Source organism: Phaenicophaeus curvirostris, chromosome 1 (genome assembly GCF_032191515.1).
Source record: "Phaenicophaeus curvirostris isolate KB17595 chromosome 1, BPBGC_Pcur_1.0, whole genome shotgun sequence".
In the NCBI taxonomy this organism is placed as follows: domain Eukaryota; kingdom Metazoa; phylum Chordata; class Aves; order Cuculiformes; family Cuculidae; genus Phaenicophaeus; species Phaenicophaeus curvirostris.
Genome location: NC_091392.1, coordinates 66583708 through 66595934, shown reverse-complemented (window position 1 = coordinate 66595934; position 12227 = coordinate 66583708). Strand labels below are relative to the sequence as shown.

The following is a 12227-nucleotide window of genomic DNA, read 5'->3' as shown; positions in this document are numbered from 1 at the left end:
CATCATTGTTCACATGTCCAGCTGAAGAGGCAGATAATGCAGAAAAGGTCTGTGGATAACGAAACTCCGGCTCTGGGTCATGAGTTCCACTTTATTCCCCATCATGTCAGCCACCCAGAAATAAGGAAGAAAAAAAGAAATGCACCTGGTGTGGCTGGCCCAGTACTGCCTGGAATAATGAGCAGGAGTGATACAGGGAGGAGGTTTGTTTTTATATAAGAAACGTCTTTAGTACTCTTGCAAGTCAGAGATGCTCAGTAGCAAACAACAGACCGGTTTCCCCATTCTTTCCATTCCTTCCATGCCACTCCTCCGCCATCAGTTCCTTCAAAGCTTCCATCCACAGCACGGTGATTGTACCCATCATCCGTTTCCATTCACAGGGAAAGAAGGACACTCCAGGAACTAAACCTGCCCTCATCTTCCCACCGTCCCCCAGACCCTACCTCACCTGAAGGAGGCAGTAGCTCTTTGCTCAGGCCTGTCATAATGTGCATATTAGAAATACCTCAAATGAAAAAGAAAAAAAAAAAGCCACCCTCCCCAGAAAGAGAAATTTGCATGGCTGGCACCAGCAATTACTAAATTTAACATCTGCCCCTCAAACCGCAAAAGTCGCCTGCATTCTCTGCTGGCCTTTTTTTCCACTTTGCAGGACCTACAGGGTCTTCCAGCAGAGAGTGGGGTTTCCACATGCTGTTGTAGGCTCTGACCCCTAAGGGAGTTGCACCTTTCACCAGAAATACATATGGGGCATAATCCTTTCCACCATTTTTCTTCCTATCAAGAAAAATCCTAAAAGATGACATCCTCCATCAAACAACCAAAACACCCTTTGCTGCCACTGATTTAGAACAGTATTTAGTTTCTCAGGAGCAGAGAACACCTCTGTCTCTCACTGGCAAGGTCAGGTGGACTTCCTAGTGGAAGAAAATAAGATATGGAGCCCTTACACTGATTTCATTTACAGAAACAGCCGGGATCAGCATTATTTCCTTTCAAGTAGTTTTGAAGCACTTCAGCACTAGCAGCGGCAGCGAACTCTCAAGGGGAGACACTTGCCTGCCTGTTTCATACAGGCATGAGGGATGGAAAGGATGAGACTGACATCAACTGGTTACTTTCTCCAGGGAAGTCTTCAATCGAGGCTTTGATGCCATATGGTTGGATAAGTGGATACATATTTCTCTGGTTTAAAAGGATTTGGGTTTTTTCAAGGTCTCTTGAGCTGCTACTGGAAAATGACACTGGAAAAAGTGCACTGTCAAAAATACCTTGTGCTATTTCTGCTGTATGCCCCAGAGAATCAAGAAGAAAAGCAAGGGCACCACAAAAATAATGTAATCAACATATGCAATAAATGATATTTTTCAGACATCTGCAGAAGCTCAAGATTTGAATGGAAGTTTAGCTTTGCGTCAGACCACACCTCCTAGCTCAGTACAGTTCTGAAAGTTTGTGAATCATCTTGAGAAGAGAGAAAAAACAGCAGAAGTCTAGACAAAAATCAGTTGCATAAAATCTAACAATACCTGCCTGTTTTTTCAGCCTGTCTCACAGGTTAGGGCCAAGTATCAGTGTGAGGGAAATCAAGAGAGGTTCACACTTACTAACAGGGAAATATGGTTGGGACATGCTGTGGCATCAGATGTTTTGAGACTCAGAATCTGATTGATCTGCTACAGTCTGGGATGAGACTGTGCACAGGAACACAAAAAAGTCACTTAACATCAGCATCTTGACCAGACTGCAGCAGCTCTTCTAAACAGTGATTCAGAGCTCTCTCCCTCACTAACCCTCTGCTTTCAGTCTAGGACAGAGTTAGATAATTTTACTTTGCTATCAGTTCTGCCTCTTGCATTTGTTTATCCCAGGATCCTGTTATAATTGATCAGAGTCAGCTATTTTATAAAAGAAAATTGAAAGCAGATTTTTATTTCCCTGCTCCTTGAATTGCTGGTGCCAGCTGAACATGTAGGATGGATCTGCCAAATGGGCTTGGGGATCTTGACACCCTTGAGTGGGTTGAGACCTTTAGAGAATCTCAACAAAACAAAGAGAACAAAGCATGAATAAGATATCTTGGTCTTGGGAAGAAAGATTCTCTACCAATAAAGTCATCGTGCATCTTTAAAGGGAGTGAGGAAGAAGGAAAATGAACACAAGATATGCAAAATCAGTAATGTTCAAACCTGTCAGTGGACTGCAGAATAGTTACTTACACCAGGTACACTTTGTTCATTGTACAAATTAAAAAAGGAAAAAAAAATAGTACCCCTTTCCCCAACCACACGTAGAAAAGCACTTAAAAGTTCAAAGGTAAAGCTTGGCACATTCCAAATACGAAATGATTCACTTGACATGCAGCAAAATATACAAGAAGTGATTCTGTTTTTCTTTTTTTTTTAAACAAACTTAATTCAATTCATTATCTTTGCTTGGCACAATCGCAATTCATTTTAAAAAAATATTTGAAAAATACTGAAACTGACCTGAATTCAAGTATAACGGTTTCTTCAACAGAAACATTATCAATGCAATAAAACATCACACAGAATATATTGAAGCGTAACGCCTTCTGGTTTTTTTGCATCCCCTCCCCCCGCAATTTTTTTCTATACAGTTTTAATGCCAACACAACTTACAATTGTATTTTAAAATTAATATTATTGCATTGTTTTTGCATATCTTGTGGAACAGAAAATGCAAAGAGTTACTGATTCCCCTTTCAAAAGCAGAGACAGTGGTTTGTTTTTGCTTTCCAATGGCCCCAGATACAGATCTTCTGCAGCTCAAACCAGGATGTGGAGAACTTACACACACACGCGCACACACGCACACTCCCTCGTATTGCTCCCACACTCACAGATATACTTAGCACTAAAAAGAACCCAAATCAATCACTCAAATGTGCAAGACTATATCAAGTGCATTGCCTACTATCTTTAAATTATAAAACAACAACAAAAAAAGGAGGTTTCAGTTACTAGCAAATAAAATTACAAATTCTTGGTGTACATAATGGTTGGTAAAACTTGCCTATTGTTATGCTTCTACCAAATTTCAATGAAGAAAAGAACCCAGTTTAAATAATACAACATGATCAAACCAATTTAACATTTGCAAAGGTGAAAAGAAACCAAAACAAAAGGTAGGTGATTACAAAATGTAAACACTCCCTTCTCCCTCCAAAAATAATAATAATAATAAAATAGTCAAAATAAAAACTGCAACATGCTTTCAAGAAAATATCAAACTGCAAAACAAGGAGAGATCTACACAAGCCCACCACCACCTCAGCAAGTGTGGGGCAGGTTGGCTCAGCCTGCTCGCTGCTCTCCCACTGGCTGGCATGGCTGGCTGTCTGAGCTCTGATTGGTTGGCAGGACACTGCCTGAGCTCGGATTGGCTGGCAAGAGGCTGCTCGAGCTCTGATTGGTTGGCAGGAGTGGCTGCCTGAGCTTGGATTTGTTGGCAGAGACCGCTGCCTGGGAGTTTCGGCAGGGCTGGGCAGCGTTGCCACCTGCTCCTTGGGCGCCTTTGGGCTTCTTCTGCTTCCTCCTCCCCTTTGCTGTACGGGAATCCACAGCAGAAGAAGTCTTCCTCTCCTTCTGAATCAAAGGGCCTTGGCTTTATGGAGACGGTGAGGCTCATACAGAATATGTGCAAAATGATTTTTTTACAAGCAAAGTTGAAAGACACCCGTTTGACGCAGGGTCCTTTTGGCTAGGGCCATCCATGGGAAGCTGAGGTTCCCCTTCGCGCTTGGGAGGCAGTCATCATTCCTTGTGCAGGGACTGAAAAAAAGAGGGAGCTGGCTCTCCTCCTCCTCCTCACTCTTCTTTCATGGACACGTGCTGGGGTTATATCCACTCCTGAAAAGCTTTCTTACACCACCCAACTCTGCGACTCGTCCCAACAGAAATGAATGAAGAACGCTGTTCCGGTTACTCCAGGTCACGAGAACAGTGAGGCACTTCTGAAACAAACCCATTAGGAACATTGAAACAAATAAAAAACCAGCATCGCTTCCAGCCCTGGCAACTACAGGCTGCTGATATAAATCCTGCTGTCCTTGAGCTCCTCCTGACTTTTTCTACAATCCGGGTTCTGCACCTCTTCCTCTTCCTCTCCTGCACTGTCCTGCCCTGGGTCCCTGCAGTTAACAAAAGGCAAGAGGTTGCCATTGGGGCTCTGCTTGCTGTTACCATTGAGAATGTTGTCTGCTGCATTTTCCATCTCTTCTATCGTCATGTCACAGGCGTCCGCGAGCTCCTGGGTTGTGACCTCAATGAACTTTGGATCTTGAGCAAACTGCATTAGTCCTTCCGAAATTAAGACCTTCAAAAGCAGGTAGGGAACCAGAGACAAAGACATAATGTTAGTACTCTGCATCATCAGCCCTATCGCACCCCATCTCGACCCTCTCTCCTGCTGTGTTTTCCCCCAGTGGTCCTTCTCCCATTCATCATGCTGCTAACCCCTGCTTGGAGATGGGTTCTCCTGCTCTTGGCATTGTGGGCAGAATATATCTGTTGCCCTGCTCTTCCGAGGGACACATTTCTAGTTAGCTTTGACAGTGCTCATGTCCTTTGTGACTCTGCAGTCTTACCGCTTCGACCAGGCTGCCAGCGCTGCCGTGAAACTGCCTGCTGCTCCCTCCGGTCTGGCTGGGGACAGTGAGGGAGACTGGCCTGGCTCTCCTCGGGCTGCTGCAGCTGGTGTTGTCAGGATACCGAGAGCTGCAGTGTACCGATGGGAAGCTGCTGTTGAGCTTCTCGCTGGACTCTGCCCCGTCGAGGCGCAGAGTCGGGATGGTCTGTTGCGGCCAGCCACGGCTGCAGGGTGTAGCGGGGGGCGTCGCGCACAGCCGAGAGAAGGTGGTGGGGGAATGGCTTCGCTGGAGCAGGGGACTCAGGCCAGCCACTGCTAACGCCTGCAGACAGAGGAGGAACAAGCCGAGTGAGAGCTTGCTCTTAACTTAGCAGCAGTGCTGGAAGGAGGAGGTGTTGGAGAAGCCACCCGAGAAAAGGCCTGGAGGGTCACGAGGCTTGTGAAAACGGCTTCCAGCTCCTGGAACAGTTTGGATATTTCCTGCAAACTCATTTTGTAAGCTTTCCTTTAAATGGTGTATTCTGTGCTAGGGCCAAGCAGCAGGCTGAAAACTCTCATGACTGTGGTTCTTGAGCCCTGGAGGCACTGCACTGACAGAAGGGATGCAGCCCCACTCCCCACAGCCTTGCCAAAAACACCACCTCTTCTCCAGTGGGTGAGACAGCAATTCGTTTTCCCACCACTGCCACCACCCATACTGCTAGCTTTTACTGGCAATTGCTGTGTTTTTTGTAAGTGTCTACTGTGGAACCTGAACGGATACCAGATGTGAATTTTAGATATGCCTGCAGCTGGCAATGACTATAAATCCACCACTGGATGTTAAGGCATCTGCTGTAAGTGGGAAGATCAATATCTTATGTTTATACTTTGAGCCATCCAGTCCTTCCTGTAATCATCTACACAACCTCTGAGTCATCCAACCCCCTTTTATAATAAATTTCTCAAGAAGTTCCTTGTTGCACAGGGCTGATCTGATCTCTTAGTCATAGTGACTGCTGATGATTCCGTAAGTAACGCTGTCACAGTCATAAGCTCGTCTCACAGAGATCACTATTGCCTAGTATGAGCAAATAAATAAATGCATAAAAAATACAAAAGCACGTGGATTGTGTTGAAAAGAATCCTCTTGTTTGGGCTGGGGTTAGTCTCATCCAGCTGCAGCTATCTGAAGGCTATGCATTTAGTCTAAGCTAACTATGTACAGAGCCACCAGCAAGCCTCCTGCCTCTTTTAGATACCTGCCTGAGAATGCTGTCTGGAGGACAAGACTTATTCTTGCCCTTTGGGTATACTCTTTCCCTCTGCTGATCAGAGTGAGACTGAAATGACCAGTTGAAAATAGACAGATAACCTCAAGCTATCTAAAGTTAAGTGAAGCTCAGCCCATCTGCCACTGAAATCCTTGAGAACCAATAACCATGCTCTGCTGATGACTTCAGTGACAGACGAACAAAAGAATCAGTTATTAGTCATCTATAAGCTTCACCAAGATTTTCTCAGCAATTAGATATCAGAGTCCTGTCAAATTTCAGTGAGGAAGCAAGCCCTTAAAAATTCACTTGTATAAGTCATGCCCTGCTGGCTATGATGGCCTCAGCACATCCCTTAAGCTGCTGGGACTTCAAGGAGAGCCTTAGATCTGTCAGGCAGGACAAACGAACCCTTTTTTTCAGCTTGCTGGCCAAAAAGTATACAAGGTGTTTTCCAAAATGTAAGGTGCTGAGAAGATTGAAAGAAGCTCTTAGGGACTGCTTTGAGCTTCAGCTGCATATATTTATGTATTATGGTCACAGAAGCACAGAATGGCTTGGGTTGGAAGGGACCTTAAAGATCATCCAGTTCCAACCTCTCCGCCATGGACAGGGACACCTTCCACAATATCAGAGTGCTCAAAGCCTCATCCAACCTGACTCCGATGACTTCCAGGGATGGGGTATCCATTACTTCTCTGGGCAACCTGTTCCAGTGCCTCACCACCCTCACAGTAAAATTTTTCTTCCCAAGATCTAATCTAAATCTGAGGCATGAGTATTTAATGAAAATACAGCTTCAAGCATTCACAAGCAACTGAATCCATTATGCTTAGCAGAGGCAACCTTTCCAGTTTATGTTCCTGTTTTAAACACTTGTAGGCTAACATTTTTGTAGATACAAGAATGCTGCTGAGTGTTGTCAGCTGGAGGCTAAATACCTATTTCAGATTAACCCTGCAGTCTGTCTGAGTGATGCTGGGAAGGGCAGAACCCCATCCCTCTAGGTTTAGAGCTGCAGGGTGGCATGAGGAAGGCTGAAGTAGCTCCATCCTCTTTGTACACATTGGAAGGTGGTGATTCTCCCAGTCAGGTGGGCTGAGAAGGTAGGAAGCATGTGTCCACTCTGTCTGGCTGCTGTGGGAGGACAGGAAAGTCTCAGGAGGGCTATTGCTGCTGTAGAGAGGGTACAAAGCTGTTTACTGCCCACTCCTCCCTGTTCCAACACATTTGTTGGTTGTCCCTGCCACAGATGTAATGCTCAGCAGACCCCTGCTTTATGGAGCAGAGTCCTTAAAGGATAACTGGCTGGGAGTGGCCACAAGCATGCTCATCTCTTACTCCTCTGCTCTGACTTCTCAATCCTCCTGCCCCTGCCATATGGCATTTTCTGTGACAGCCTAAGGAGGTGAGAAGGCCATTCTGTCTCGAGGGACTGCACAGTGCAACTGCAAGTGGGACACCCCGCTTGCAAGGCTGGCACTACCATCTGCACCTGTTTCTTTTATAGTGACAGAAAGTGGCATCATCAGACTGAAAGACACAGATCTTCTTTAGACTATGACAGCTGGCTAATCATTTAGGTACGTGCTGAAGCATACATTTGCTAGTATGCTGAATGCAGTTACAAAGGCCTTAAGAAGCTGATTAATTACATGTAATCAGTTTACATTTTCAAATTACTAATTACAGTTACTGGTTACCTTTAATTAACATGAAAGTAGACCCTGCAGATTTTATTCCTATGTGTGCTACCATCAAAGTCAGTGTAATTGCGTGACAGCATGCAATTTGGGTAGCTATTTTTATCTTTTAGTTAGTTTTCTATTTTACTTTTTCATGGACATCAGAAAATTATAATTTTGCAGACTCTAAAGGACATGTGCCTGTAGCATTCTTCTGGGAATGATAAAAATCTTGAAAGCAGGAATGAGCAAATGATGGCAAATACGTTTTCTAAAAATTGGACCTTTGGTATAGGTGAGAAACTATCCTGAATGGTTTTTAAATAGTTGGTTGGGATACAATGCATGGGGCACTGAAGATGGGGGGATCTGGGTCACATTGTTGGGCCCTTACCTGATGATGTACCAGATGCAAAGGCAGAACTGTCTTCTGCGAGACATCCACACCTTGGTTTTTCTGTCTTTTCAGACACTCTAAGTGAAAAGATGCTCTTCGACCTGAAACAGCAATTACAAATAACTGTGTCCATCACTCATAATACACTACAGGCAATCTGCTTTCTGTTTCTTTTAGTGCATTCCCATTGGAAATACAGCAAAACCATCCACATTTTAGGCTCTGTCCACTTTCCCTTAACACTTTGCCTTTTCCAAAGCATTTGTCTTTACAAAAAGAAGTCAAGCATCACAGACCAACCAGCACTACCTGCCCAGCAAGCTGCAAGATAGAATTATGGATCATAATTTTTATTTTTCCTCTTTTAAAACACTGTCCTAGTAGATACCAATCAGCTGATTTTCCTCCTAAGCACTGGAAGTGTTCTCAGACCTCTCAGATTCAGGTGAAGCGCTCAGTGGGACTGATGATGGCAGTTGAGACTCTGGCACTGTGTCTGGCTGTACACAATGTGCAGAAGAGGACGTCAGGCTGCCCATGTGACATCAAACTCCTGTTTGCCTGTGACTTGTGTCCCTTAGCTGCCAGACATACCACAGTTTATGAGGCTGTGTCTATAGCAAGGTCAAGTGGAAGTGAATTAATCAATCTCTGAATTCACTGGTGAATGGAAGGCTGCTTACATAGACATGAAGCATTTTCAAATTTTGGAAAGAAAAGAAGAGGAAAGAAAATCTTTTCTCTTAAAAAAAGGATTGGGGGGTGTATTTAAATAGCTCCTCTAAATTGTTTACTTGGTATAAAATTAAATGTTACTTCTGTAAATATAAGAAAGGTCCTCCCTATGCAGGGATTTAGAAGTACCAAAACTCTGTTTCTGAACAAGCGCAGAGGCTTTACTTCTGAAGAATGACAAATAAAACCAGCATTAAGGACAGAGCTTCATGGCACACTGAAATATTTTGTGGACTTCTTGATCCTGTTGACATTTTTCTAAAGAAGGAAAGAAAATTAGAATTCTGAAAATAGTAAGTGATTATAACATTGATTTATTGAGAAAGGGCCCTCTCAGGGGTTGGAAGAAATGTGTTATAAGCTAGGGAAAAAATGCTACAATGCAGATAAAAAGTATTCCCTTTTTCTAGAGAAAACACTAGTAAAATGAGTATGGCATCAGTGCATAAATATTCACTACAATGTAGTTAATGAAGCATATTGTGAAGGACTGACTGCAAATTTGGCCTTACAGATAGATATTGGAATTGTTGTTGCCTAATATTTCAAGTTCTGAAATAAAGTAAATGCTTTTAAAATACTCAATTGTACAAGCATCCTGAAGGGCTTGTGTGCAGACTCACTTTAAACATCACAATAACCTAGTCTGTCATGTTCATTTGGAAGAGTATGTTTTATATAAAGAATTCTTTTTAATTCCTTCCCCAAATATCTTTTTTATCCACGAGTAGTCAGGAAGAAGGCTGAAAAATATTCTACATAAAAGAGCTCATTTTCTTCCAGACTCTCACATCGGTCCTGATAATTTCATAAAATCCTGTGATTCATGGATTTTACCTGACTGTAGCCTGCACGCTCAAGCTGCTGAAAATCTCTGGGTAAAATTAAAGCAGAAAGCTAACTTGTATCTGAAATTCACAGTTTTCCTCACAGCAGACACAAGAGAGAACCTCTCCTTTCTCCCTGATGAATACACACACACGAGAGAACACCATATACTCAAGGTTAGCCCATCCAGTGACTCCCTGGTGACTGTTTGGAGAGCACACGGTGCTCTGATCAACTCATCTAATTCATAGGTGGCCTTAACCAAACTGATCTCATAGACTATCCGAACAGCCACAGGTTCATCTACGGACAGAGAATAAAGTCAGCAGAGTCATGTGCACCATCAAGATCATGTGCACGCCATGGGATTCCTGGTCTCACGAGCTGAATGCAGGAAACAGCAACACTCTTGCCCACGCATGCTGGGATTCCTCCAGCGAGATGAGAGAACTCAGTCAAGGCAGAAGGAAGCACAACACTCATGCCACGCTGAGAGGTTACCTAGTGCTGAGGAGCACAGAAATCCTTTCTTTGGAGAGTGACGGGCATCCTCCCCTTTGTTGTTTTCTGGTGGAGTAAGTTGTCTGTTTTCATCATCTTGGTACGCAAGCCTGGAAGGCAGAGCAGAGAGATTCTAGATAAACAGCTGATATTGGACAGAATAACCCCTCTTTCAGCAGGGAAGCCAGGAAGATCATGCTATCAAGTGGGTGCAATAGCAAGCTAGCTTCAAGATGTAACTAGTCCGGGAGCAGTAACAGAGACCATGAGACAGAGAACACTCTAAAGATGAGATCTGGGATGATTAGATCCTAGAGGTGAATGTGAGAGGAGGTCCTGCATATCCAGTTGTCTCACTCACAGGAGAAGGAAAATCCCAGGTGAAAGATGATGTTACTTCTCGGGGCTGAGCTGCATTTTAAAAAATTATTTTCTGATATTTAAATTGTCTGACTGAAGTCATCCAGCCTTATGTCATAAATTGAAATTTTTGTAGGAAAACACCACCTCTTCCCATCTCTCCCCCTTAATTAAAGCACCACCCAAACACCTTGACTAAAGCTGCAAAATCTCACATTTCAGTAGAGAGCAGACTTGGTTCGCTACAGTACTCAATGTCTTCATTCAAATTTTCATCGTAAGTCTCATCCTGAGACGCTTCCTCTTGGCAAACAATTGCCAGCTGGCTGTCTCTGGAACTGGAGCTAATGAGCAAAAAAGACAAGTCAAGATATGGAGATGGTAAAGACAACCTGTTATAATGACAAGAACGACAGGCTCCATCTGTTTCAGTTTTTTATAATGTTGAAGAGCTCTCACAGAAAAAAATCAATGACTGAACAGAGCTGCAGAGTTCACTCATACAAAGCAACAACCTTTGCCTGTGTTCTCTTTCAAAGAAACAGCTTCTTAATGATGAACAATACTGTAAACATATTGTCATTTGTGACTACATGGACTCAGTAAACATGCACATCACATCACTCTGAACTCATTTCTATAGATATACCTCACTGAACATGAAGTAAAATCCAAGATGGGCTCCTGGAAATACAGCTTTTCCCTTGTTGCAAAAGCCTTGGTCACAATTGCAGAGGAGCCTCCTAGATGCTAACAGGAACCCTCTCAGCTCTGTGGCATAAGGTCTTTGCCTCCCAAATCCCTTACTTTGAACCATCTCTGCCCTCTGCCTTCTACTCACACTCTCATTCCTTGCTGCCTTCTCCTTCTTTGGACCTTTTTCTCTCACCTCTTACTGCAAATTGCTTCTACTGAATCCAGTGGGATCTGCTCAAACCCTTAAGCATGACAGCCTATGCTTCCCTGCTTGCCTCCTCCTTGTCCCTCTGTTTCACATCTTGGCCCTCATTTTCACTTCATTCTGAATTTGGGTTTTCTGAGCAGTAAAGTAAAATCTGAAGGCAGTGTGAATCTTGGCGATACCTACATGGAGGTACTGGAACAAGTGTCAGCCTGTTACTGAGTAGTGTGGCAGGTCTTTTTCACCTTTCAGTGACTGGATAGGAAATGTTATTTTATTATTTGGTTTCAGCAAAGAGCACTGGGAGAAGGAGAAATGTGCATATGCACTGTCGTACAGCCTGTGGGACAGTGCTGGAGTGATCCTTCTGTGAGATGGAAGGCAAGTAAAACTGCTAAGATGCAGAGGGAAGAAATCAGTGCATGGCAGCTCCCTCTATTCAACAGCCTGTGTTTAGCCAAAACCATACAGAATTTTTGTGGGAACGTGCCAGGGTGTACTTCACTGTGCTGTGATCAGAGTGTGCCTGCATGTATGAGCCCAGCTAGAAACTCTTAAAAAACCCCAGATCTAGAAAGCAGCTAGAAACAGCCCACGCATCGCTACCTGGGCAGAAAAGCCCCGAGTTGGGAATATTTTTAGAGATGTCATGATGATCATGACCTCTTTTTCAGCCCTACTGTCACAAAAAAGAAGAGCTCATATTCAGCATTAATGAAGATTTGGATTTTCAATGGGAAAAACAATGTGTCTTAGACTCCGAAAGCATTAGAGCATGAGGGAGAACACGTACCGTCCCAGTGTTTCGTAGTAATGCGTCCTAATTCAAGGAAGGTGCCCCAGGAAGCAAGGAGAGAAAAGAATACCATGTTAGCAGTGTCATACCACCACAAGACAGCAAGGGGGAGGGCAGACGGTAACGCTTGTTGTGCAGTTGTTGTGACCTCCCTCAG

The 12227-nt window shown here is 43.7% G+C and overlaps 2 protein-coding genes across 30 annotated transcripts in view; one reads left to right on the top strand and one right to left on the bottom strand.

Moving 5' to 3' along the window:
* MICAL3 (microtubule associated monooxygenase, calponin and LIM domain containing 3) overlaps positions 1-12227 on the top strand; it is a 571168-nt gene that overhangs the window by 505823 nt on the left and 53118 nt on the right. The gene's annotated exons all lie outside the window — the stretch shown is intronic.
* Positions 2596-12227, bottom strand: part of CACNA1C (calcium voltage-gated channel subunit alpha1 C) — a 480521-nt gene continuing 470889 nt past the window's right edge. For 13 of the 23 annotated variants that reach the window (XM_069861396.1, XM_069861470.1, XM_069861296.1 and 10 more), the window contains 6 exons: positions 12068-12094; positions 10589-10717; positions 10014-10123; positions 7947-8050; positions 4613-4936; positions 2596-4341 (listed from right to left, as the gene is read on the bottom strand). In XM_069861396.1, coding sequence (XP_069717497.1) covers positions 4045-4341; positions 4613-4936; positions 7947-8050; positions 10014-10123; positions 10589-10717; positions 12068-12094 — 991 coding nt within the window. In that variant the 3' untranslated portion in view covers positions 2596-4044. The remainder of the gene's footprint in view (positions 4342-4612; positions 4937-7946; positions 8051-10013; positions 10124-10588; positions 10718-12067; positions 12095-12227) is intronic. The other 10 variants (XM_069861462.1, XM_069861443.1, XM_069861314.1 and 7 more) reach the window with 3 other exon arrangements.